This window comes from Falco rusticolus, chromosome 1 (assembly GCF_015220075.1).
Source record: "Falco rusticolus isolate bFalRus1 chromosome 1, bFalRus1.pri, whole genome shotgun sequence".
Classification (NCBI taxonomy): Eukaryota; Metazoa; Chordata; class Aves; order Falconiformes; family Falconidae; genus Falco; species Falco rusticolus.
Genome location: NC_051187.1, coordinates 112,404,167 through 112,430,560, shown reverse-complemented (window position 1 = coordinate 112,430,560; position 26,394 = coordinate 112,404,167). Strand labels below are relative to the sequence as shown.

At 35.9% G+C, this 26,394-nt stretch overlaps 1 protein-coding gene across 1 annotated transcript in view; it reads right to left on the bottom strand.

Annotated features, from left to right (window-relative positions):
- Positions 1-26,394, bottom strand: part of TTC29 (tetratricopeptide repeat domain 29) — a 134,675-nt gene that overhangs the window by 95,198 nt on the left and 13,083 nt on the right. The window contains exons 3-4 of the mRNA XM_037396523.1: positions 20,522-20,745; positions 9,330-9,515 (exon numbers count right to left, since the gene is read on the bottom strand). Of these exons, the coding sequence (XP_037252420.1) occupies positions 9,330-9,515; positions 20,522-20,745 (410 nt within the window). The remainder of the gene's footprint in view (positions 1-9,329; positions 9,516-20,521; positions 20,746-26,394) is intronic.

Genomic DNA, 26,394 nt, shown 5'->3' with positions numbered 1-26,394 from the left:
GTTTTATATCAGAACTGAAAGATTCTCCACTTGAAGAATTAGGCTAGGAAAATGGCAGTGATAGTGAAAGGATTCAAGGAGGCTCTTGGCAAACCTGCTTACTTTTTTGTAGTGTAAAGAATACTATTACTTCACTTTGCTTAATAATAAACTATAATATAAATCAACTGAAGGAAAAGCATGAAGAAAGTTTTTCTTTTTCACAATATTTATTTTCAGAATTGAAAATAGGAACCCTATGGAATTCTTCCCCTGAGTTCTCTTATTCAAAATCTCTTCATTGCCTACCAACATCATTTAATATAAGAATAAAAAAGAATTATACAAAGAATATTTTTTATGAACTCAACAGGCCTTTTTGCTTTTATGTTGCATGTTCAGACGCTTCTTTCAGACTTTCTATAGAGTCTACTAATTTGAGTATACTAATTTGAACTGAAAACATACCTAATTTCTATAACATCATTTCAATATGGTACCTGCTAGTTCCATACCAGTAACAACCCTGTAATAATAAGATGTCATTTATCAGGGAACTACATTCTGCACTTGCATGAGGATGAGCTCAATTATTTAATAAACCTTTTAAATCTGTCCTCCCCAAGAATCTAGCTGGATTTATGGCTGCTTCTATCTGCTGCTGACTGACAGAGAAAAGCATTGTATCTGAAGACTTTATCTCTTAGCAATTTGCTGCTTAAGTTTTTTTAAATTATGCTCTACAATCAAGTTTTTCCCAGGTAACTTATGTATTCAATTTTTAAACAACCAGAAAAACCTCAATATAACTGCTTTGTGAAATAGTGTACATGCAGAGTAACAAAGACAGAGCTTCAGCTGATAGGATGAAAATCAATAAAGTGTTTTAAATGATCAGACTGGATATGCAGAATTCTATGTCCCATTAAGGAAAGGTTTCTTTCTGTCTTTAAAGTTCCCTGATGCGGAGACTCTTTTAAAGTGTATGTCTCTATATGAGCTTAACGACAAAATTTAGCAACAGGTATATGTAGCCAAAGACAGGATTTGGAGACACATGAGCAAGTTGTCAAGTCTGAACTATTCCTACACCTTTTTTTTCTGAAAAAGTTGTTTGGAATGAATAATCGCAACTAGGAATAAGTCTTAAAAATTAGCAATCTGGGATAAGCAATCTGGGGCGAGGCAGAGGGGATATAATGATAAATCAATGGTATTTGGTGGCTACAGGATATGGTCTGTTATATAAAAAAAATTTACAAGATTCAAATTAAACACACCACCTGTTCTCCCAAACAATGAACAGTACAAAAAGACATTTTTAGGTTAGTCTCCACAGCAAACAAGCCTAAGTGATCAACCTGTCCTCCAACTAGATTTGGTGTGAAACTTCAACCAAATTTTAAGAGGTGGTAAGAAGCATGTAGACAATAAGTTCCCGCCACCACTTAGAAAATTAGTAGCTGGAGGACAGACGTTGATCCAAATTACAAAGAGAAAGACAGGCCAGACTCTGCTGTACATCTTCTAGAGGGCAGCATGCTGCTTGGCCAGCTGGCAGCTAAGCACTGACCAGTCAGCAGCATGTTCACATATAGCTTTCAATTTATCACAGCAGACACTGAACCTTACCAAGTACCAGCATTATAGAAGCATACAGGAAATGGTATTGTATAAGCGCAGAACAACATGGTGGTTCCTGCCCATAAGGGTATATAGTCTCTAAATCTCTAGAACTGCAACTCTCCTTTATACCACTGCCATATTTTGACCAGCACTCAGGCTTCCTATGAAAAAAAATTACATAGGCATTTATATCTTTAAATCCCTTTTCCCTTTTTGGTCCACACTATGAAAAATCCCATTATAAAAACAAAGGGAGAGGAAATTACAAGGCTAACCTTTTATCAAAAATCACAAACTTATCTGGGTATCATTTTAAAGCAAAAGAAGTTGCTTATAATAAGGAATTTATCACAGACACGAGGAATGGCAAAACCAGAAAGGCCTTGGGTAGGTATTAGCTGATAATTTGAATTGCTTTTGTTCCTGAAGCTTTCTTTCTTCAAGGGATCCATTTTAGCTTGCCTTCTTCCAGTGTCAGACCTGCACTTCTGAATACAACTGGCTATACACCTTATGGTGGAAACAGCATTAAATAGGCAGGTTGGATAGTTCAAATGCAGCAATACTGTTATCAGTAACAGTTCTGCACTCCACAGGTAGTAAAGAAGAAATGTCTCACTCTTCACAAATGTTGTCCTGCTGGTTTATTTACCAACCGTTTCTAATTTGGCAATCAGATTGTGAAGCAGCACTTTTCATTTCTACATTATATAGCACAATGAGGATTTGCTATTTAAGTGGGCTTGGCAGACTTGCAACACAGATAACAATATGAAGTTCTATTAATGTAGAATGTACATGTGGGCTATCCATCCCACAGGTGAATTTTATTCTGGCTATACTTAGCAACCTCCTAGCAAAAGACACTACATGTTTATGTAACTGAAACAAAGTCACAAAATGCACACACAAAAAAGCATAACAAATTTCATAAGCAATTTTAACTTTTGCCTTTTTAAACCTTTTTAGTATTTCATTTTGCAATATTAACATCCTCTTTTTTTTTATCTGAATATAAATTATTTCTGCCTGAAGGCAAACCAGCTGGGGAAATTCTGCTTAAACGCGCATATTTCCTCTGCATAGATACTCGTGAAAGTACGCCGAGTTCCTCTCAATAATTTATACATTACTGTTTTTAATTGAAAAACATTTGCCATAAACAATTCAAAACACAAAATCAACAATTTCTTAGCAGTGGATTAAATGGGACCTGCCAAGAACAAGAAAATAATCAGTTTAGACTTTTTATGTTCCAAAATAAAAAGATGATGTTGTGAACTGTTTTTAAGTTGTTGTGTACCAAATATATCTAGTAATTAATACTAAAGTTTCAGAAGCTTGAATCAAATGCCCATTAAGCTCAACAGGATTTTTTCCACCAACTTTTACAATGCCTTGATTAAAAACTTTAACTTCAACATATGGTAAAACAATAGGTATAATACTATTCCGCAGTGTTAATCCAGATTGTCAAAGTCTGTAAGAATCCAGTGGGTTTTTTCCCCCAAAAGATTAATTACATCTTTTTATAAGTCCCTTGTGTTCCGTAGGCTTTTCAACCAGAAAACTCTATATCAAATTCTAACCTATGAAATAAACTGTATTTTATCCATGATTACAGATACAGCATTTATACCTTTCTCATAAATCAGGTATAATTTTTTAATATATTTGGGAAGGGTGTGGAGGGATCAAAGTGATCAACTCTGGCATAACATCGCTCTAACTGAAAAGCAACAGGAGCGTAACATTGCTTATGATCAAGGCAGAACTGGATTAAGACTGAACACTGAAGACCCCTTCATTAATTTGCAGAATATGGCAAATGTTTTGAAATGTCTAAGCTTATTTTAGAAAGGACAAAGGAGACCCTGATCACGAATTCTTTATAACTTACAAACTATGAAACACACACGGACAGACAAAATGGGGTTTATGGATTAGCTGTATATTATAGGAATCAGCACTCAGATACCTAACATTGCTATTAGCTTTGAATTCTGTCCTTTCTCCTACTAGCTCTGCCTGCCTTTACTCTTTCCGGTCCGTAAAATATTTCAGAAAAAGTGTTACCTCCACTACTGTTGATCCTTATGTGCTAGCAGAATATAAATCTGATGACTAATTCAGTCACCACTGCATTGAGATTAACGGCATAATTTTCACACATCTCACAGCTCTCATACCAGGGGATATGCAGTTTTTGGCATGGTACTGATTTACATTTGGAATTCAATGTGAAAGTTTTATTTGTTGAACTCTACTGTGACACTTACATGCTTTCTCAAAACTAGTTATTTAAATGTATCCAGAAACATTTCCAAGCACTGCAACCAACAGGTACAGAAGGCTGTGTCTTTCCTAGTAAACCCTCTTATCCTTCAAAACAGTGTGGCTGCTTGCAAACTGTCTGTTAGGGAAAGTTCCTGCAACACTCCTAATTACCAGACTGTGCCCATGAATAATTGCAGGGCAGGAAAGTCCAAGTCAGCACAAGCTAGAAGCATGTGCAGGACTGTTAATACTATTTTACCGCTAGCCTGTGCTCCAATGCTCATAGACATCCTCACGCACTGCTTAATTTACTCATGCAGGAAAACAACCACAGCTTGTGAATGTCTACATTTGCTGCTAACGTCTGAAAGTAAGAGTTGAGATCCTTGCATCATTTGAGGGTGGGAGGACAGATATTTGTAATAAGATTGTAGTGATGGTGTTTTTGTTGCTTCCTCCAGAGTTCTTGATGTCACTCTTCCTGTTACACTGTCCCACAGACAATGTACCACTAACCTATCTTTTTGTAAGGGTGTGCCTTAAGGAAAGAACAGTCATGTATCTGTATTAGAAAACCACCATCAGATATGTTAATTACTCATCTTTAAGCTTCTCTCACAAATGCAGAATTGCTTGACATGAAGATAGAATGTTGGTATCTGAAGTACTGGCTTTAAAGCACTGGCTACATTTGAATGTGTGTGCTCATATTGATGCATACATATGTCTGTATATATAAGTGTATGTGTATATATACATGTACACACATACACATCTATATACAAACACCTGTATTACTTTGCACTGGCTTTGGTGGCTGCTTTTAGAACAAGTACACTTTCAGGTATCTGTTTTTATTATGCTTTTGAATAATACAGAAATATATCTAACTTTGTTATAACCTATTTAAAGCAAACAACTACTACGAGTAAAAATTCCTTGTTTCCTCTGGACTTCTTTTGTTACTGATATCAATTGTCGGAAACTTTGGGATGCATATATTTAAGGTCTACATTGTTTTATGCATGACAAATATTAACCATTTAATACAAAACAGAAAGCACTCAAATACTGGTGCTGGCAGTGTAAGAACCTATAGAAACTAGCACTAGCCATTATGCCTATCAGTACACTCAGATTGTGTTTCTTCTGCAAGTTACAACAGTGTAAACCTGAAGTTCACAATTAACTTTAGCAGAGTTTACACTAATATAATTAATCACAGACTATGATAATCTTATTCTCTGATATGCAGAAAAATGCACATGTTTATAATGACTGATATTACTTTAAAAACACATTCAAAGCACAGGAATAAAGATTTTTTAAAATTAATTTTTCTTAACTGAGATTGTGTCACAAAGCCTGTGCTTACTTGGATGACAATTAATGCTGGATTTAATGTGAGAAAAAAATACTAAAATATGACATCACTTTTTCAATGTGTATAAAGTGACATGGGCATGTTTAATAGCCATATAAGAAAATTACTATTAACCAAACTAATAAAATAATTCATTATCAGCCCCCTGAGGAAAGACAAACTATGGGGTGAGTACAGCTAATTGAACAGGATCATAGCCTGTATACTCTTACAATAATCAACGAGTAGCATGTAATTTGGGTGACTTGTAAACAGAGACCTTATTTTACAGAGTTTTTTAAAGAAGAGATTAAAATCTCATTCTGCAAAGAAATGTCACTAGAATTGTGTTTGGTTCAAGCAGAATGTTCCATTTGTGTCTGTAGCAGGCTACTCAATTACAATTTTCTTTCCCTTATGTACTGACAACCACTAATCGCCTGCATCCAAATAGCATGACTGAAGTCTACACTGCCAACACCTCAAATATTTAGCTTTGAAGATTAATGAACATCAGATTATATCCAGCCTTTAGGACAGGGACCAGGCTGAAAGTCAAAGAACTTTAAATTTGATTACACAAAAATTATCCAGCAAATTTATTGATTTGCTTCCAAGGCAAACAACCACCTTTGAAGTACATTTAACTTTATACTCCCAAGCAATCAGTCCTAAGCATATATAGCCAGCTTCCATTCACAAGTAATTAAAAATCCACCACTGGGTGAGAGAACTGAAAAGAACCGGTCCAAGATATTTACATCTAAAAGGATGTACACATGAATGTCTGTAAGGCTAACTTCACGTTCTTGTAAATTCTCCCATCTCCTGGCTGCACTAGTAATCATTGCAGTTAATATAGAGATGATGATTTAAATCAGATGAAAGCATCATGTAAATGCTAGGTATCATTTGCATACCTACCTCCCCCCGTATTTATATAGCTACACATACATATTCCTGTATGTATATATTAATGCACACATACATATCTATTAATGTGTATCTATTCCTGTATATATGTACATATCCCCACAGGAAATGGGTACCCAACTCATTCAATTCACAAACAAATGAAATTACAGCATTATAAATAAAGGAAAAAAAAAAGGCCATTTAATTTATAAGCTATATATGTCTGTTCTAATACCCAAAATAGCATGTTTAGAATTTAACTTATAACACCATTAATACTCATGCAACTTTATACAATGTCAGCTCAACATCTGCTCTTACACTTTTTCTGCAAACAGAACTTGTGATTTAGTTTTTCATCCACTGAAAATAAAAAGTGCATGGAATGCATCTGCTCTTTTTCTCGATGGTCCCTCAAAGCAAATCCTATGCTTACTCTCTCAGTTTATTCAGTTTTCTATCCCTCTCTATGGAAAATGGACAGACCCTACAGATTCCGCGAAGCTTTACCCTGGGCAGTGAAAATGCACCTTCATTTATTTCTCTCTCCTTACCAATGTTAATAAGAAGCCTCTCTTCTGGAAGTTTCCAGTATTTTACAGCAGAAAAATGAAATTTCCCCTCCTCTGAGCATCCCAAAATGTATTTCGTAAGTTTACTTGTATGCTTTTGTACCGAGCTTAAAGATATTTAAGTATTCAACAATTTTTCCTTATCATATGAAAGTAAGAAATGTTAAAATTTTTTTAGACAGTGGTTGGATAACAGTAGTGGGTCATACTCAGTGTGAGCTTTTGAAGCTACAAATAGATAGGGATGTTTGCTTTTATGCACCATCTTGTAATTGTATTTTTCAGTAACTGAAGGACCAAGTGAAAAGGTTGCAAAAAATCCAGCAAATTCAATAGTTTTCTTCTACTGAGTATCAGACAGACAACCTACTAAAGCATTTTTCATTCAAAATGAAAATTACTTGGTTGTGACTGGCTGGGCTTTAAGCAAGTGCTATCTTATCTACCGGGAAACTGGATTTAGTTTAAGTTCAATTCCTAGAACAATACTGGAATAAATAAATAATCAAACAGATTATTTCCAAGCATTTAGAGAAAACACGAAAATATTACAGCCAATGCCAATACATCAAAAGTGAGTGTCATCAAATCAGTCTTCTCTTTAAGTTGGTAAATTCTTTCTCACTGTCATATAATTTTCTTGGAAAGCATTAGGGAACCATAGTTCACCAGCAAGTATTGTTAGGTGAGTGCAAATTAGTTAGGAAATCCTATATAGACATTGGTTACCAGTAGTTCACTGTCAGTATGGAAAAAGGTATTTGGTGAGGTTCCACATGCTCCTGTCCTAGGTCCAGTTTACCAATATTTTCATTAAGGATCTGAATTACAGGATAGAAAAATACCTTTATAATGTTCAAATGATACCAAACTAAAGAGAAGAGAAAGTGTTGAAGAACAACTTCAGAATTAAAAACAACCTTGACAATTTCTGGAAACCACCTATAAAACACAGGATGCTACTCAGTGCAAAAAGCAAGCAACATACTGCATTTAGGCAGAACTAACTGGTGATCTTAGAACTGGGAACAGAATAGCAAGTTAACAGTTCTTCAGAAAAGAATTTCAAGATTACTGAAGGTCATAAACTGAATATGAGTATGCAATTTATGCTGAAACGAAGAATGTAGATGTCATACCTGAAAACACAAATAAAAACACAGCTTGTAAGAAAACCTTCCATTTTATCGATCATTGGTATGAACTCAAATTTTAAAACTGAATCCAGCTCTGGGTGTTGCAGACAAGAAAGATACAGCAGCAGTTCAGAGGAAAACATTGTAAATGGCCAACAGTCTAGAAAATATGAGGAAATAATAATAAAAAAGCAGTATTTCAGCTTTAAGAGAACATGGGGGGGGGGGAAGGACCATAATCTTTCAATTAAAAAAAAAAATTGTAGGTTTTATGTTTTGTGTCCAGGTTTATGCTGGGAAATTAGGCAGTCTTTCAAAACACACCCATTCTGTCAGACATTTATTGGAATTACACTATTTCCACACAATACTTCAACTCCTGTGAATCTTCTTTTTTCTAAAAAAAGGCATTCTCTTTGAGAAACCAGCCACAAGCTGAGCTCAAAGTTGGAATGGTTTCAACCACAAAGTCAAACATAAACCCCAAAATGTAATGACCCAGACTGTTACAGACACACAAACCCCCTCTGCCGTGAAAGGTAATGTATGCTTTTAAATATAGAAACAAGGCTCATCTTGATATAGGAAAGTAATATTTTTCACACAAGAACAATCATTCACTGGAACAGCCTCTCCAGGGGGTGGTAGAGTCCCCATCACTGGAGCCTTTCAAGATGTGGTTGGACAGGGTGCTAAAATAATCTCATCTAGGCTCCCTTTCCCATGAAAGGTTGGACCAGATGATCTTTTGAGGTCCCTTCCAGCCTGGATTGTTCCATAATTCTAGTTGCTTCTATTAATATCTTTTCTGGTTTCAGAGACTCACAGTTTGAGGATACAGATACATGAATGGAGAAATGGAGCTTGTGGAAATGTATAAACCATTAGCAAACACAAACATGGCAGTCACGTACAAAAAAAACAGGGTGTCATTTTCAGTCAAGAGAACCAGAAGGTAGTTTTTACAAAGAACACAAAAATAGACTGTTTTATTCAAGTGTAAATTGGAGGCAGGGTTAAACTGAATTACATGTTCATACCTCTTTTAAATCAACCCAGTTTGTGTAACTACAGATGCCATCCTACTCAAACACCTGTGGCCTGAGGCAGCACTACCGGTCTCTTGTCAAAAACAAGCAAAAGAAAATAAGGCCAAAACCAAAGAACCCTTTTGCTAAACAAATGCTTCCTTTAAACTTCTGTTTTGTTTTTCATCTGATAGAGTACTTTCAACTGTAGGTGGATGTCAGAGGAAACACGTCTGTAAATAATTACAATCTTTGTCTTCCTTTTTGCTGCTGCAAAAATTAAAATTGCAACAATTTCAATTTGAAATTGTCTTGAAATTATTATTGCAAATCAACTCTACACTAAACACTGTGCCCTGTGATGAAACACAAATTGCCAAATATGACTGTCTCAACGCTGATCCAATGTAGCTTTATGATCTGGGTGACTTACCTTGTTCCTCATTGATGAGGCCCATATTTACATGTGCTTGCGCCTCTCTTCTCCCACCATCAATTTTTATTAGTTGAGCAGTGTTAAAGCATTGCTCATAAAAGTAATGACTTAACCATTTGTCCTCAGGGTCATTGAAACAGTAGGCCAAGTTAAGCTGGTTATCGTACACCTCCTCATAGTGCCCTTTGAAAACAAAGGTTACAATCAAAATGTTAGATTATCATCAGCTTTCAGAAGTCTTGCATATTACAGCAGTAACCATATAATGAAAATGAAGAGCTATTTACATTTCCACCACTCAAATACCACCAAGTTCTGCTACATGTCCACTCAAAGAAATATGATAAAGGCAAAATGATAACCTTACAAATTAGGCAGAACTGAAAACCTATTTTAGAAAAACCACAATAAATTGCTCTCATTTCTGTATGCTACACCAAAATTCAGTTCAATAAAACATGCAAAACCTGGATAAGACATTGGCTAGTCAAAAGAGAGAAGCTAGACTGAGTAAAAAAAAAAAGCACACACTCACTGAAGGAGAAGTGTTTGTCTGGGCCACTGAGACCTGAAAAGGCAGCAAGTGCTTTCAAAACAGGTCTAAGGTAGCAACGGTGGTGATGGGGATGAAGAACCGAATGGAACACAGTGCAAACACAATCCACTAATTCATACGATTTTAAATGTTAGAAATTTAGGACAAATCAAAATTTTACACCTTGCCCTGAAATAAACAGTTCACCAAGGTATTACTCTTAGAACTAATGTGGAAAGCAGAGGAGACTCAAAGTCACAGATCTCTTTCATGATCTGAAGAAAAAACCCAATGCATTTAGTTCCCATTCCTCATCTCAGACAGCTAAATGAACACCCTAAAATTTATAAAAAACCTGCAAGTCCCAAATCTAAGTAGCATTAAAAAAAATTCAACAAATACATTATTTACAGTTTAAAATAACAGACTGAGATCTTCTACAGAATTATTTCTATCAGAAAAGCATCTTTTACAAAAAATACTCTTTGGATTATTCCAAAATGGTATTAATTTGGGGCAGAGATCTAAAACTTACTTGACAACTCTTATCATACTGCTTCTCCCTAAGGGGGATTTGAAATATATATTCCCTACATGATGCTGAAGAATCTATGCAATAATAAAGTACAGCATGAACCTATATGTTTCACAGCTAAATTTAATCACTGGCTAATCTAAATGAATCCTCTTTCCAAACTCTGCTCATGTCAGATGTGAATGGGAATAATCAGCTAAAATTTCATTGCAGTTTTGGTTGACTACATACTGTGTTTGTGAATGTTAAATGAATGTAAGCCAAACAGCCAGTTATTAAAATAATTTTCATGTAGTTGTGTAAAGAAGGAGTTAAGTATCACAAGTCTTGCAGCAGGTAAGAGACTGGTTAAGCTAGCTGTGTGAACAGAACTGCTTTGCTTTTGGGAGTTCTGCAGTTTGTAAGCTTTGCTCAACAAAGAGAGAAAAGTGGGAAAAGAGAGAAAAAACCCCTCTTATTCCTGGGTATGGAGCACCACACAGAAAGCAGCTGGGGTAAAAAACCTGATTTTAATACAGGCAAGATCACACTCAAGTTTCAGATCTCAGATTCTAAGTGTTTTAAAGCTATGATACAATATCAAAACACCTTGACCAACAGATGCAGTTAAATTAATTTGTTTTGTTATCTGCAGGAAGAATTAGGGAAAAGCCAACTTTCAAAAAGGACTAATTTCTCAACTGTAAATTCTATTCTCTATGCAAGTCACTTGCATTGTTTGGAATGAACAGCAGCAATTACTCAAAAAAGTGCTTTGAATCCATCAACAAACCACACAAGAAAGGGTTGTCTTCAACCTCACCTCTAGTATGTTCTGTTGCAAAATTACAAATTGCTTATGGTCTAATCAGAAGCAATCCAAATCTTTCGTTCTGTCTACTGTCATGATTAAGTTCTTCGACTTCAGAACATCTTGATAAAGCTCTTCAGTGTGTTGCATGGCACAGTAAGAACTTTATTCTGGCTTCTGAAAAAAATCCCATTACTACCTATTAATTTCTGCGGTCTTCAAGAGGTTTGTCTGGTATTTATTTCTCCTCCATTTTTATCTATTTTGGCTATTTTGGCGAATATGGGCTGAGTTTTTCCTGCTTAAGATTTTCTGAAATTAAGCCAAAATGTCTTTTCCCCATTGTTGAACACTCTCCGGTTCTCTCTGGATTTACAAATTCTTTCCTGTTCTTTAATGGTAAACAATACTTTTTTTGTTGCTTTTGCTTTTTTATTTATGATTTTACTTTCCTATTTATTTTTCAGTTTTTCCTCCATGAATCGGTAACTCTATTTCTACCTTTTTAATATTTTCCATTAAAATGTATAAAATTATGATTTTTGAATGACTGTTATACACATCTCCATTTCTAGTATTTTAAATCAGATAACACTCCTTCCAAGAAACAAGAATATTTCACAATCTCTTTAGTATCACCAGAATAGAAATAACCCAGAAATTACGTCTAGATTATCATCTCATCATTTGTATCTAAGGTTCGATACCAAAACATCAGCTTAAATTTAGAAATTTGGCTTTGAGAGGAATAGTTATTAATGTATAGACTTCATGTACTCCTAATCAGAACATTCTTCATGGCTATGAGTTTTCATTCCTTTTGTCCTCCCTCAAGACTGAAAATGTACCTCTTAGATAACTCTTCAGAACATCCAGGAGTATACATCATATAAAACTTACTCATACATTAAAAATGAAACTATTTTGATACGATAGCCTCATAAACATGTCTGCAAATGATACTGAAACGGAAGTAACAGAACTGGTTTGGGCTTAATATACAGATATTTATCTGTGTGCATGTGCAAACATATATGCTTTTATATATATATATATGTAAGCACATCTCTATATACGTATAGATAAAGAAGTCAAGACATAGTTGGCATTCATCCAAACATACCGTTTCAGATATAGATCTGGGTTACCTAGGATCCCTTTACTGTCAATGAAGAAAAGCAGATACTTCTTGGCTGTGATTTATCATCCCAACTTAAACATCTATTGCAGCACAAGGGAGCACTTTTAAAGATTATCTCAAAAGTAAAAGGCAGAGGTTCCCATGAAAATCACAAATACATTAACAAATAACCACAAGAATAGAGAAAAACAAAACCTAATTATAACCACTAACATAAACAATACACATTATCTATAGATTACTGCTAAGTGAAAATGAACTTAGTAGATACCAGAAGATACATCCAAATGGTTACAATACCACAGTAAGGGGGAAAGACCACTGGATTGTCATTGAGGTAGATACAGAACACTAGATACAGATTTGTTGCCTTTGAAATCTTTGCTACAAACTACCAAGGCACTAATGTTACATAAAATTACGCAAATAACTTCAGATAGTGCCCTACAAATCCCAAGAGATGGAACTGACCTGAGGCAGACTATTGCTACTGCCACAGCTTTGATTGAATGAACTTTAATGTGACCCTCTGATGACTATCCTGCCGGTGAATAACAATGAGAAGTGCACAAAGACAACCATTCCTCTGTAAGTGTCTTGGATGGTGGCTGACCACATATGCTGGTCATAAAACAAACCTCAAAAGGTAGACTTTTGAAAATCATACTGTCTCCTGGATTCAAAGTCCGATTTACAAATTCAAAATTGAAGAGATTAATTGAGATTACTCTGACAGTGGTAAAACTAAGCATGTCAGACTTAGTAAAAGTGAACTTTTACTTCCTGAGAAGAAAAATAGGTAAACACTCTCTTGTATAAAATCTCCCACAGGTAGTTCAGTTGTTAAAGCTTTGAGCTCCCTGACTTTGTATAGAAATTTCTACACAACTGATAATAGAATACATGTAGACAAGTTGTCTTTCAAAAACTACATTAATTTCATAAAACACTGGAAGCTAAATTTAGGTTTTCCAAAACATTTAAGTCACAGGATAGTGAGGACACTGTAAAGACAAACATCTACCCAAAACAGCAGCTACACAGAACAAACAGAACTTGATGGAGCAGACTGTGAGGCCTGAATGTTTGCAGCTTTGGACTTAATTGAAGATCTGAAGCAGGGCTAAGAACACATCTTATGGACAATATCCAACAGAACATTTTTTCCATGCCAAATTACCAAACTGAAGGCAGCTGTATTTCACAAAAAGTCAGACATAAACCAAATTAAAACTCATGCTATGTTGCAGTATTTGTTTTAGAGTATTTTAATATTTTTACATTTTTGTCACAGAACATACATTACAGAAAATGGACTTCTTTCATTTTGTTTGATCTGAAATTTAAAAAATATTTTATTTTCATTGTCCTTTGCAATGGAAAACAAATTTGGAATCGGGTGTCTATGCACAAAACAGAAGTATCCCTACCAAACCTTGTTGAGATCTTTTTGTTAAACAGTGATTTTAAAAAAATCCCTTTGACTTGAGCTTAAACATTAGACCCCATATATTAAAAATATATAGTATTTCCTGCTCTGCATCAGGATCTCTTCAGCTGCACCTCAGCTGTCAAGTAGGATCTCCCCTTGTTATGCTCAAGCCATTATATGTTTGTTCCTGGCCTCTTCTCAGGAACTGTTCCTTTGGCAAGCAAAGGTATGCACGGAAGACAGGATCATTCAAATCCATGGATGTTTGTTGTGTTCAGCTAGACGGCTACTAACTAGTGCAATGCACAGGGATAGTGAGATGGAATTTGAGGATGATAATCCCAACAGAGTTAGGATAAGAGAAAAGAAACATATAGAAGATCTGCCAGCCATACTAGTGTGATTTAAGTACAACTGCTGCCACATCTGTATGATCGCCTTTATGACAGGATGTAGTGGAAAAAAAGGAAAAGTAGTACAGAAATGGTCTTTAGACAACAGTCTTTGGAGAACATCCTGAAGGAATCCTGGCTCAGTATTTTCCTTGAAGAAGAAAAGAAAGACTGTTGTTCTTGTTAATGGAAAATAGAACTTGTACTCATTTTTAAAATACAGGTATTGGAAAGAAATTTTTCATCATACATTTATGACTCAGTATTTTCCACTCAAAAAACCACCATTCATTTGTTCCTGCCAGATGAGGGCCATATGGAAACTTTTTAACAGCCGGTAACACTCATCTTCCAGTTCAGTTAGTTGTTTTTAGCAAGTATGACTTGATTATAACTGACCGTTCACTCTTGAAGACATATAAAGGAGTGGCCTAAGATAAATTAAGTCATTAGGAGTCATTTTTGATGTCAGAATAAGACACCAATAATACTGGAAGTTTCATTTTAATTTTGCTAGAGAGATCAACACCAGTGACTTAGTAGCGAGACAGCTGATACTGTGAAGAACTCTCACACAGAAAGATACAGGATGGAGGCTGCTGGGCCAAAAAAAAAAAAAAAAAAGCATGAACAGTAATAGAATATGGTGCTGCAACCATTTCCACCTGGGTCCACACACAGCAACCGATTCCATGTGCTTTTTCAGGACAATCATGCCCTTGCATCTACAGATACAGGACCACCCAGTCATTCCTTTTTCCAGAAAGTTTATCCATAAGCTGAACTTGCACACAAATGAAGAAAGGTTGCTGTGGGTTAGCATGCTGACACCATTAAGTTTCAGGCAGAGGCTCTTGCTTCCTGGGTATTGCAAGGCAGAGTGGACAGAAAACACACCCTACCAAACTGCTAGGTACATCATCAGTGGAATCTCTATTCAGTGAAAGTACTGAATATACAAAAATTCCAAGAAAACAGGATATAATTTTGCCAAGTAAGGATAAAGTTATGTAATTACAATGATATTAGGCAATTAACTGGTAAACTGGGATGCTAAAGGGGGAATTCCAAGCCATTGCAATGAAAACACAGTGCTGAAGTTTTCTAAGAAATTGCTGCTCCTGGTAAAGTCAATGGCAGTTGTACAATTGGCTATATTTGAAAAGGCTTGGCTTCTTTCCTGGGCAGAATCACTTCACTTTTTGTAAGATAATTACAAAAATAATAAACTCCTCCACTGGTCTCTAGGAACTGTTGCATTTTTTCCTGTGATAAAATATCAAGTAGACAATGCCAAACCTGCTTAGAAAATAAAACAGCATTCCTTTCCCCATCCTCCCCAAACCCAAACAAAACTACACCTCCTCCAAGGAAACACTAAAAGAGGTTTTGGTATGTTTATCCTTTTTCATTTTTGCATGCATAACCTCTTTCCATTTTTTTTTTTTTTTCAAAAATAGCATGGGTAATATGGTTATCGCACTGTTTCTAGCCCAGCCTAAGGCGTTAAGTGTGAAATCTTACAGAAATGCCTTCCACTGTAAAATGCTAAACTCTGTTTTCAACCTTAAGAACCCAGACAAGAAAGATTTTCCAGTGCAAACACATCAAATACTCCTTCTTTCTTCATGTGCTTTATGAAAAGTCATCTTTCATAACAAATGATAACTCATAATGTTAGAAATTTTCTCTACACTGAAGTGAGGAAAAAAGACCCAAGTTAGCTCTTCCTTCTAATTCTGCATATCTGTTTTTCTCTACAAGGGTCAGCAGCCTGTAGCACACACACAGAATCAGCATTTAGCATACAGCATACCACAAAGGTTGCATGGGGTCAGGAACCAGGAGCAGATGGAATGTGGGAAAGGCAAAGCTTTCAGGTCTTAACTCCTACTCTCCACCAGCTGCCCAAATGATCAACTAATTAGCAGTGTCTTGCCCCATTGCAGGGGTGTTCATACACGAGTATGGGTTCCATGTGTTGGCTTTGGCACAGTGAACACAGTGATCTGCTGCTATAGTGCTGGCTGCTCAATACACGTTGCAGCCACTGAACTGTGTCTTTTTCCCTGGTTTTGCTCCTCTGCTCTGGCAAGACAGATCCAATGGCTGAGACATCTCTTCCTTTAATTGTTCTTGAGCTGTAACTTGCATTGCATCCCCTTCAACTTGTGCAAGTAAACCAGCTCACTCTAGCAAGCACTGATCATACCAGACCTTCAAGGTATCTGTTAGTCCTGGGCAAGGATTCAGTTAGGGTTCAAGCCTACATTTAATGTGTAGTGCAGATATAATCTGAAAAGCAACAGTTTCCAAGCCCTTCTGAAATAATACTGGGACAGGTGACCTCTAATTTGATAAAAAAACAAATTTGGCACACTACCATTGAGAGGCTGGCCTCAGTCTGAAACACGATTGATGCTTTACAGTACAATCTGCATACTATCAATCATTCTTCTGGTGGGCTTGGTGCTAACTAAATAAAAGTAACTACAAAATACTTCAATGAGATTATTCAAAGAAGTGGCTTAGCCTAATGAGTGTACATACCCTACAAGTAAATTAGTAATGCATTTTAAAACAATAAGACAGACTGCAGCAGCCAAGTAGTGATTTAAAGAATGTTATATTCATGTGGTAAAAGCTGTGCAAATACCAATTTTAAGGTTTTAATTTCCCTTATAAATATTTTTATCTGAGCAACAACAACATTATAATTATAGTGAACTGTGCTCCCCGGCACACATTACACTGGGTGCTGTTCAAAAATTCCAAAATAAAAGTAAAGACTTCTTAGTTGGATTTCCTTTGTTCCTACCTCTATCCCCTGACCCACCCAAACACAGAGATACAGTGTCATTTTGTCTGGGTCTTAGACAGACAGAATTCTATTGACTTGGTGCACACCTGTAGTGTATGGTCATCATTTGTTCACAGGGTGTCAGCAGCCAAAGAATATTTAGTTAGCAGCCCTCAATGTCAGACAAGGATGCATTATGGCTTCAAAATCCCTCCTGCTAACTCGCAGAATGATACTGGGTAGGGATACTAGGGAGCTGTGGTTCTTCAAAGGGATAGCAACAGCAGCGCTGGCAGGTTGTATTATACCTTACAAGGGCAATTACACCTTTTGAGTGAAATTACTCTTAGCAGTACAATCAGGCAGGCAAGCAGGCAATTGGGCAGACCATTCCATGGCCTCAAAATATAAGTTTCTTTTTGAAACAAAAACAAAATCCCCAACCTTTTCACACATGTGCCAAGAAATAACTGTATACATCAAATGCTGAGCTACGTAGATACATTGCTTTGGCATTTATTTTGCATTCCTCTGTAAAAAACCCTACAACTATACATATCTTAAAAGCTAAACAATTTTTTTATAAGCTACTGAGATCAGAACTAATAAAAAGAGAGGTCAGTCCATGGCAATGAAGGAAGATCAAGGAATAACTAGAAACAACTAAATTTTGAAGTCAGAAATATTTACATTATTAGCATCAAAAAAGACCAGATAGGAATGCAGTCAAGTGTTGCCAATATTCCTGCCAGTGTTTTTGGGATAATGCTCTACCTAGGGCAAAATAACTGTCAGTTACTTTTCTGAGAAGCTGCAAAGATTAATGCTAGTTTTCTATTTGTCATTGTATTTGAATACCTGCCAAGTATTTAAAATGAGATTAAGTTGGACAGAAAAAAAGATATTTTCTTTGCAAACAGTATAATATTGGTAATAGCCAATTAAAAAAACCCCACCAAACAAAAACCAAAACCCAAACAAACGAAAAACGACTCCTGTATGATTTGAAGCTCAATCACCATGTTCCACTAAAAATGAAAGCAGGGTAAACATTCACTGGTGTATGTAAGGGTAAATGGTCTGCACAGTGTAACACTGGTAAACAAAAGGTCACTATTTTCAAACCCAGCAGTAAAGAAAATAATTGCTCTTTGATATCAGCCTCCACATCATGATGGATGGTGCTGACTCTGTTCAAACAATTTATGTCCAGCATTATAGTGTCAAATAACTACAAACTATCAAAAAAATGAAAAGATTAACATATTCCACTAATAAATATGGAAAGTGAATCAATACCTAGCTTTCTCTGTGCACTATGGTAACAATCATAAAACTGTAAACTGAGGAGCAGCAATTCTAAGTTACACTCACAATTATAGACAGCAACACCATGATACAAAAATATCAGTTGAGAAAAATTAAATAAGAAAATTATTTACTGACATAGTAAGCAAAGTTTTGTTTTCCACTTACCGCTTTGGGTTCAAAATCAACCCCTTCAAGAAGTTTAAATTCATAAAAAAATCTTACAAGTCAGAAAGATTTTTTTTTTTTTTTTTTTTTTGTAATTTATACCTGCTCTCTATTCCTCAACACAACTGTTAGCTCAGGACAGCATACCTAGGACAGGTAAACTTTCAGCTAGCCTAATGTTAATGACATCACCCACACTGTGACAGCTGAAGAGCAAACGCAGGTCAGCTGCTGTTGTGACAGCTACATCATAGTAAGTTCCAGCTGAGGTGAACTGCTGAACATTTCTTAAATGGTGTCAACTAGAGTAGTCAGGAGATCATAAGCCAGAGCCCCAAGCAATTTGATTAGAATCAGAGAGTAACTGGATTAGCGGAACTACTGAATTAGTATTTGATGAGCTTGCAATTCCTATGTTATCTTCACAGCACTACTAGCTCTAACACCTGCAACATGGATTAGCATCCACCCCTTCATGTGCCAGGTGACTCAAGCCTCAACACAAACGAGATTTGTGCAAAGGTTTGCATTGAGTCTGGTGAAAAAACTAGCTATACCTTCACACAGAAATTCAGTTAAAATGCTTGCCAATTCTATTGGCACGTTCTCATTATTTTCTCTTTTTTTCATTTTAACCAACTTTAACAGGCAAAGTTGGGAGATATTCTCTCCCAAATACAAGACACTATCAGTCAGTCAATTGGTGGTATCTTGTCTCTGTAGCAGGTGAAAGACTTACAGAGCCCAGCACACAACAAATGCTGGGTTCAGTGAGAGAAAGGGCCCCTGCCTTTCATAGGGGCAGCAACTGCACAGTAAGCAGTGCCTTGACTCTCTGGGAGTGCGCCTGCCAACTCTGTTGTCACATATCAGTTTGTAAAACTGAAAAATATCGTGTGCTGAAAGGAAGGCAAAATGCTCTTCTCAAACAGCTGCAGGAAGCATGCCCATCAAGATAAACCATATCTACTGCTTTTTGAACATCCAAGTGTTGGCAGTATGGTTCTGTCAGGGCAGTCTGGGCACAAACCTTCCCTCTTGTACTCCTGCAAGCTATGGGGGTGCCTATTCTGGTTTTAGTCATACTCCAGACAAACCTGAAGATTCCTTCCAGTCATGGGCTGGCTAGACTTCCTGCCTAGAACTACAGTGAATTAAAGAAACACAACTTTTGGCTTTCATAGTAAACATAAAATAAACATTTTAAATTAACATTTTTTAAAGTGCTGAAAGGGGTATTTTTGCTGTTTGTTTTTCAAATGAAGTTGTATGTTTCTAAATATCAGTCAAAAAGCTTAGGTTCCAAACTCACAAGCTTTATGGTAGATTTTCCTATTTGTAATGATCAAAATGCAACTTGAAACAAGCTAACTACAGTGAAATCAGCTCAGCCATGAAACATGATTGTAGTTGGAGCTCTGTCTGCCTCCATCCCTATGATTATTCTAAAGGAGAAAGACCGAGTAAGTTATGCTACTATTTATAGTAAAAGGAAATGATAAATATGAGCGCTTAGCAAATAGTAGGCAATAGAGAAAATACAGTAATTTGGAGTTATGTCTTCACTAATATCCAGTAATTCACAGGTGGCATGTTACATCTGTGTGCTGTATTTTATTTGACATGTTCACAATCCTTTTTAAGTCAGTCACAAATCCAAACACGGTTAGCAGACAGGGTATTTAATAAAATCAGATTTATAAAACTATCACTGTGTGAAACAGCATTTCACCTATTAAATTTTTCTAATACACAACCTGCTACTCAAATCAATAAAGAAAACCAATAAATAATGAAACTATGAGAAAATAATTGAGATGTTATCAAAGCTATAAATACATCAAACATTTCTGATGATATAATGCACTCTGCGTGTTTTTTGCCATTTTTTTTTCCCTTCACAAAATCTCTCCCGATATCTGCAGTTCTTAATCATTTATTCTATAAATACAGCTTAGTTGACTAAGGCTGAAATGTGCTAAGATGCAGTAACGTTTCAAATTCATACATGAAACAATTTGGAAGCTTCCCCCAGGCAGTTGCAGTTGCAGCTCCCGCTGCTCTGCTACCCACAATCCCCCCATTTACCTGCTCGCTGGGCTGCCTCAGCCCTGGTCAGGAAGTGGTAAAGCTGATCCAGCTTATCAGGCTGCTCCTCCAGGGACTTCTGCTGCCATATGGCTGACCCAGGCCCTGCAGCCTCCCTCAAGGCATTCCACTTCTGTATCAGAGTGAAGAGCTCGGAGAAGGACTCGTGATAACCCTGTCGCAGCATGTCTATGCAGATGTTCTTCTTGTATGTATTCCTGTTACTGGGAATAAGAAAGATAGGTTTTAAGCCTTTAAACCTGTGTTCTGCCCTCCACCTTACCAAATATAAGTGCAGATAACTAAAACAGCTTTCAGGAAGAGACCTCTGCAGTTCAGCAGTAGGGAAGGGGTATTTTTTCCCCTGCTCAAAAAGCGTTCTGCTAAAATACGATTATGAATGTCATACCCTAGGGAAGTAAACACAGAAATAATGAATAAATACCAATATATATATATTGAAAACATGTTAAAAATACACTGGTATTCTTTAGCTGGTATTGGCAAAAAAGGCTGACTGATGGGAAGAAACCCCCATGTTTACATTAGTTCATGAAAACACAATGAACTCTTAGTTTGCTTTAAAACAGTGCACAGGGAAAAATGAGGCACATTCCAGATGTCAAAACAATGTATATGTTAAATAGTTTTGCTGTAGGACATGATGGCTTGGTTTAAAACGTCAAACAAATGCTATGCCAGAAACATAATCATTAGATATTATTTTGCCTCTGTTTAGCATATAACTTCAGCTGGGACTGATTTACTGATGCAAAAGTTTGATAATTTCTCCCTAATTTTAAAATCAAATGATGCGATGATGAATTTATATCAAAGTTATCTCATTCATAAACTCTGACAAGATATACATATCAAAAAGTTGTGTAATCAAATATTCTTAAGAGGTAATATATCTTTTGAGGTATTATTTATGGAAATAATCAAAATATTTCTTTTATGTGGCATGAAACAATCATTGTGTCCTATCCTGGAGAAAACTATGAGTCCAATGGGACTGCCTGCAACACTAAAGTACAGATGTAAAGGTTTGCAGGCATAGGTATCTATTGTAAGAAAACAAACCTTTGCCCCGGTAAAATGGCCAGGACTCAGATGTGTTAATCTTAGTTTGTGTATTCCATTAAGTTTCCAAACTGTTTTCAAGACTGTCTTTTTAGATTAAAATCCATTTAACTTCAAATTCTCAGCAGCTTTAAAATAAATATTCTCAAGTATTCTGAAATTCTGAAAACTGAGATTTATAGTGTATGTAATAAAATCAGATGAGCTGATGCTAAAAAATAGTCTAATGAGACTAATACTTCCAGCCCAGAAAGAGCTACTGCAGTTCTTTAACAACACTAATAAGATGGAAGTGATGCTAGAAACTTCTTAGCTAGATGTCAATGAAATAAACAGTAAGAAGTAAATAATCTGCATTATTTCATGTTTAATATGATGAAAATAAAGTCTATTACATACTACATAGATGCACATTAATCCTTCACATGTATTTTTTACATTTCAGCTGCAGAACTAAACACAAAAATATTACAAAATCCTGGTATGATTTAGACTAGACAGAAAGTACTGAATTTATGTTTAATATATAAATACGTGTTTTTTGAGACTGAAAAGCACACATTGTTCACACAGACAGGGGAAAATATATAACTGCTCTGTACCAGAAAACATTTGCAACATTTACCTTAGAAAAGTAAATGACAAATATCTTTAAACATTTGATTTGCCAGAATATGCTGTATTTGTCATACATCAGATGCACAGTATATAGCTTAAAACTACGGTAAAAATATTATGTTAATACCATACAGTGTATTCTTTACTCTGTATATGGAGTATTTTCTTTCTTCTGTTTTAAAATTCTATCTACCTAAAAAGAATTGAAGAATAGACTTAAGAAATTCCTACCAACTTCCAAAGGCCCAGGACTGAATCCTACAGTAATATAACTCAGAGCAATGGAATAACAATCTGCATAGCAGACACACTTATTTATTTATATAACGTGATCTATATATGTGTGTATATGTGCACGCATTAGATCATTAGATGTGAACAAGAAAGGACTGCTAAAAGATCTTAAGTGACTAAACAAAATGCCATTCAGTTAATTGTTAACACTCAACTGCATACTAACTGAGCACAACACCAATATTCATATAAATAGAAAAACCGTCTCAATGTAACATGTTATTTCCTGTAGACTGATGCATTTTAATTGAAGTCAAAGCATATTTTCCCTGCAAGACAGCATTATTAGCAAAGCAATACAGGAAAACAAAACACACAGAAAAATAAGTTAGTTTTAAAAATTAGCGTCAATATTATTTCAATAAATCCCATCCCAATTAATAATGGAAATGAAATAATGTTGAAGTAATCACATGGTACAGAGCACCATATTTTTTTCTCATTTTAAGTCACAAAATATGAAGCTATCTACTATACAACCATTCAAATTTTAGAGGCATAAAGATAAGTTATCTCTCAGTTGTACTTAAAACCAGAAAATACACAATGCACAAAATAATGCTACTGTTGTTTCCTTAAGTTTCTGCAATATATAAGCCACAAGTCACTGATCACACACAAACAATAAAACAGCGCTAGAAATTAATGGTAGTTGTGACACGTAAGAGAGCTTGACACTGCAATGAATTCTGAAATTGTTTCAGTTATTAAAGGGGTTCCAGATGAAAATGCCAGCGTCCATTTTTTTTCCCAGAAAACAGTGCTTTCAAACAGAGGCGTAGTGTAGGTGACAGAAGTAAACTTTTCATGATATCTTGAGATAAACTATAAATCCTTAATCCTCAAACCCCTTTTCATGCTGCTTTTTATGACGTCATGCAGCACGTAAAATGAGATGTTAAACAGAACATCTCAAGTTTTACATAACCAAAGATTATTTTTAATATCAATATCAGAACCTGATACCTAATTAAATGTACACGATCTATTGTAGAAAATCCAACTGTTTCTACTACATTAATAAAACAGTTTACACTAAACCTTTTGAACCTTACTACCTAATAGAATGATGATATATTATTCAACAGGTAAGTTTGTTTTTCTGCGTCCCGTCCACGCCGATTTTCGGTTTTCTTTGAACAATTACGTTACTTCAGGAAGCAAAACGAAAAAAAAAAAAAAAAGACTGCCCGGCCTTTCATTTGTTTGAAGTGGAGCCGTTCAAGAGGTTTAATGGTCTCTGGGGGCATCTACTGGAAATCCGGAAAACTGCAGTCAGGACATGTTAATCACGCAGCTGTCAGTGCAGCAAGGCAGGGCTGCAGAACAAAGGAAGGCAGCAGCACGGATTAAACGCAGGGCGCGCAGCACTGCGAGCAACGCGCAGGCGAACAGCGGGGCTGCGCCTCCTGCGCTGCCGCTGCCCCTGCCCCTGCCTTGCGTTACTCGGCGCCACAATGGCACGCAGGCATTGCCTGCAAGCAATTAAACTGGTGGAATTAGAATGAGCAGGCAGCTTTGTCACGTTAGCTGTGTTTAATTTTAAAACGGAACTGTGATACGAATATAAACTTAAAGTCCTCTTCCCCCTTTGAATGATCATGTGCCTGCTAGGAGAAAAAGACTGCAGATGGATTTTTTAAAAAAACAAATTATTTTTAAATGAATTCCGACATATCTATGTATTTATGTTTAAAACAAAGATACCAATCAATCTGTTTTTAATTTAAAACAGATTTGCTCAATTTTTTTCCCCCTATGATATTCAACAGATGGAACCCTTAACACTTAACACAAACATAGACAATGCTGAGAATCCGCTGTTTCTCTGTACACTCACGTCTGTCATTACTGAAACCCTGTTGATGTTGCTGCATGTTTATTTACACAGGCTGGGTAAAACAGCGACATGAGGTCCACGTAGTGGGTCTGCTTAGGTATCATGCATTTGTCCTACAACAGCAGTTACTGCGATGCAGTATTTTATGCTGAAAAATTCTTTGCGCTTCTGTGTGTCTGTCATGGGGGGTGGGGGTGGGTGTCAGAAGAATTTTTAGCGCCTAATAAATAACCACCAATGGTTATAGTTGCCATTTTAGTGGTACCGAGCTACAGATGACGATTTCATGCAGTATAGTATCACACGGGTGGATGCAGTTATTTATTGAATGTGAAGCTTGAAAAGGCACTGATACTGTTAACACTGTTCTTTAAGTGTACCTGGATAGTGTTAACAGGCATTTTACTCTTCTTAAACTATACAGCTACTTTGAATTTTCTTATATGGATTTATTTTTATTATTATCATTGCTATTCTAAAATAATCTAGAGTCATGCTGAGCCATCGCAGAAACCTGATTGTAATCTGTTTTTACCAGCACAAATATCATAAATACTAACTTTCTGTGAGGTTAATGAAATTACACTGTCGCTACAATCTCAAGGACCTTCCTATGTTATGGTATCGTACTCTGACAAGACTCTAAAGCAATGCGGGGAGATCAGCACAGTACCATACTACGTTCCCTTTAACTTAAAATCCTGCACAACCAGGCTACTTGCATCCTGCCCTTAACAATGAAAGAAAGAAAAGAAAAAAGAAATTACGAGGCCAAGAGGCAGGTACTAGTGTTAGAGATAATCAAAATAATCAGTACAGCTTAACAGAATTATTTATCACGAGTTTAATTCGCCATGCCTCCTGTCTGGTGTGGTCAATTACAGACAGGCAAAATAAGTGTGAAAGTCTGCTATTTTCAGATGACACTTTTTTTTTTTTTTAATATCAGGGTTCATATCTTTAGATTTTGTAGGATTTAATTAGTACTTTAGGTTAATGCCAGCTGCTGATCACAATAAAACTGTATTGTAGCAATCCCATTTTGTAAAGCAGAAAATGGCATGGATTGAACAATGATAGTATATAAAATATTAAAATGTACTTCTAGTGTAAAATAATTACTCTACCAATTATTATAATGTTTAAAAACTGTATTCAAATAGGTTACATCCACTTGGGATTTCCCTCTGCAGCTGGCAAGTCAATGACTGATATAAATGCCTTAGATAGGGATCACAAAATTATGAAAAAATAATGAAGATATTTTTGCTTAAGTTTAAATAAACAAATACATTTTACTCTCCCCCCATTTTCTGTCTATAAATCTACAAGAAAATTGAAATTTTATCAACTATATGAATACTTAGCTACTTTATGTTTAAGCTACATGCAAACAAACCCAGCATAAACAAGGAGGCACCAGAATTTCCTCACTAAAATTTGAAAAATATATGTATTAAGTAAAAAGAAATACACTATACAAAACACTAAAAAGCAAAGCATGCTATAAGAATTTATAACTTCAGGATGCTCTGCCTAAGAATTGGAAGAGGAATTATTATTTAGTTGCAGCTGGACAGCCAATTTGCAACACCATTAGTGACCCACATCTAAAATATAGTTACAACTTCTGCAGGGCATTGTTAAAACACAAAAAGCACTTACGCAAATATTTGGTAAATACGGAAGCTGAAGACATGACTATCACATTCAGCAACACTATGATCCAGGTTACAGTGGTATAAAACCATGTACTCACACTGCTGAAATCTACATTGTCATGTGTCTGGGCTGCAATCCACCCAAGTTAGGTACAGAGCTAACCTGAAAATACACCTGAGCTGTCTGAGTATCTGAGTTCAATGCGAAAATTTATATACGTACATATTTTGGTAAGTCAAGCCCTCAGCTGGCCAAGGTACATTCTCATGACATACTGCTACTGATACAAAGCTATTTAACTGAAACAGGGCACAGCCCTCTTTAATCCTAGTTTAAAGTCTGATCATTTAAATAGCTTTTATGAAATATGTACTGG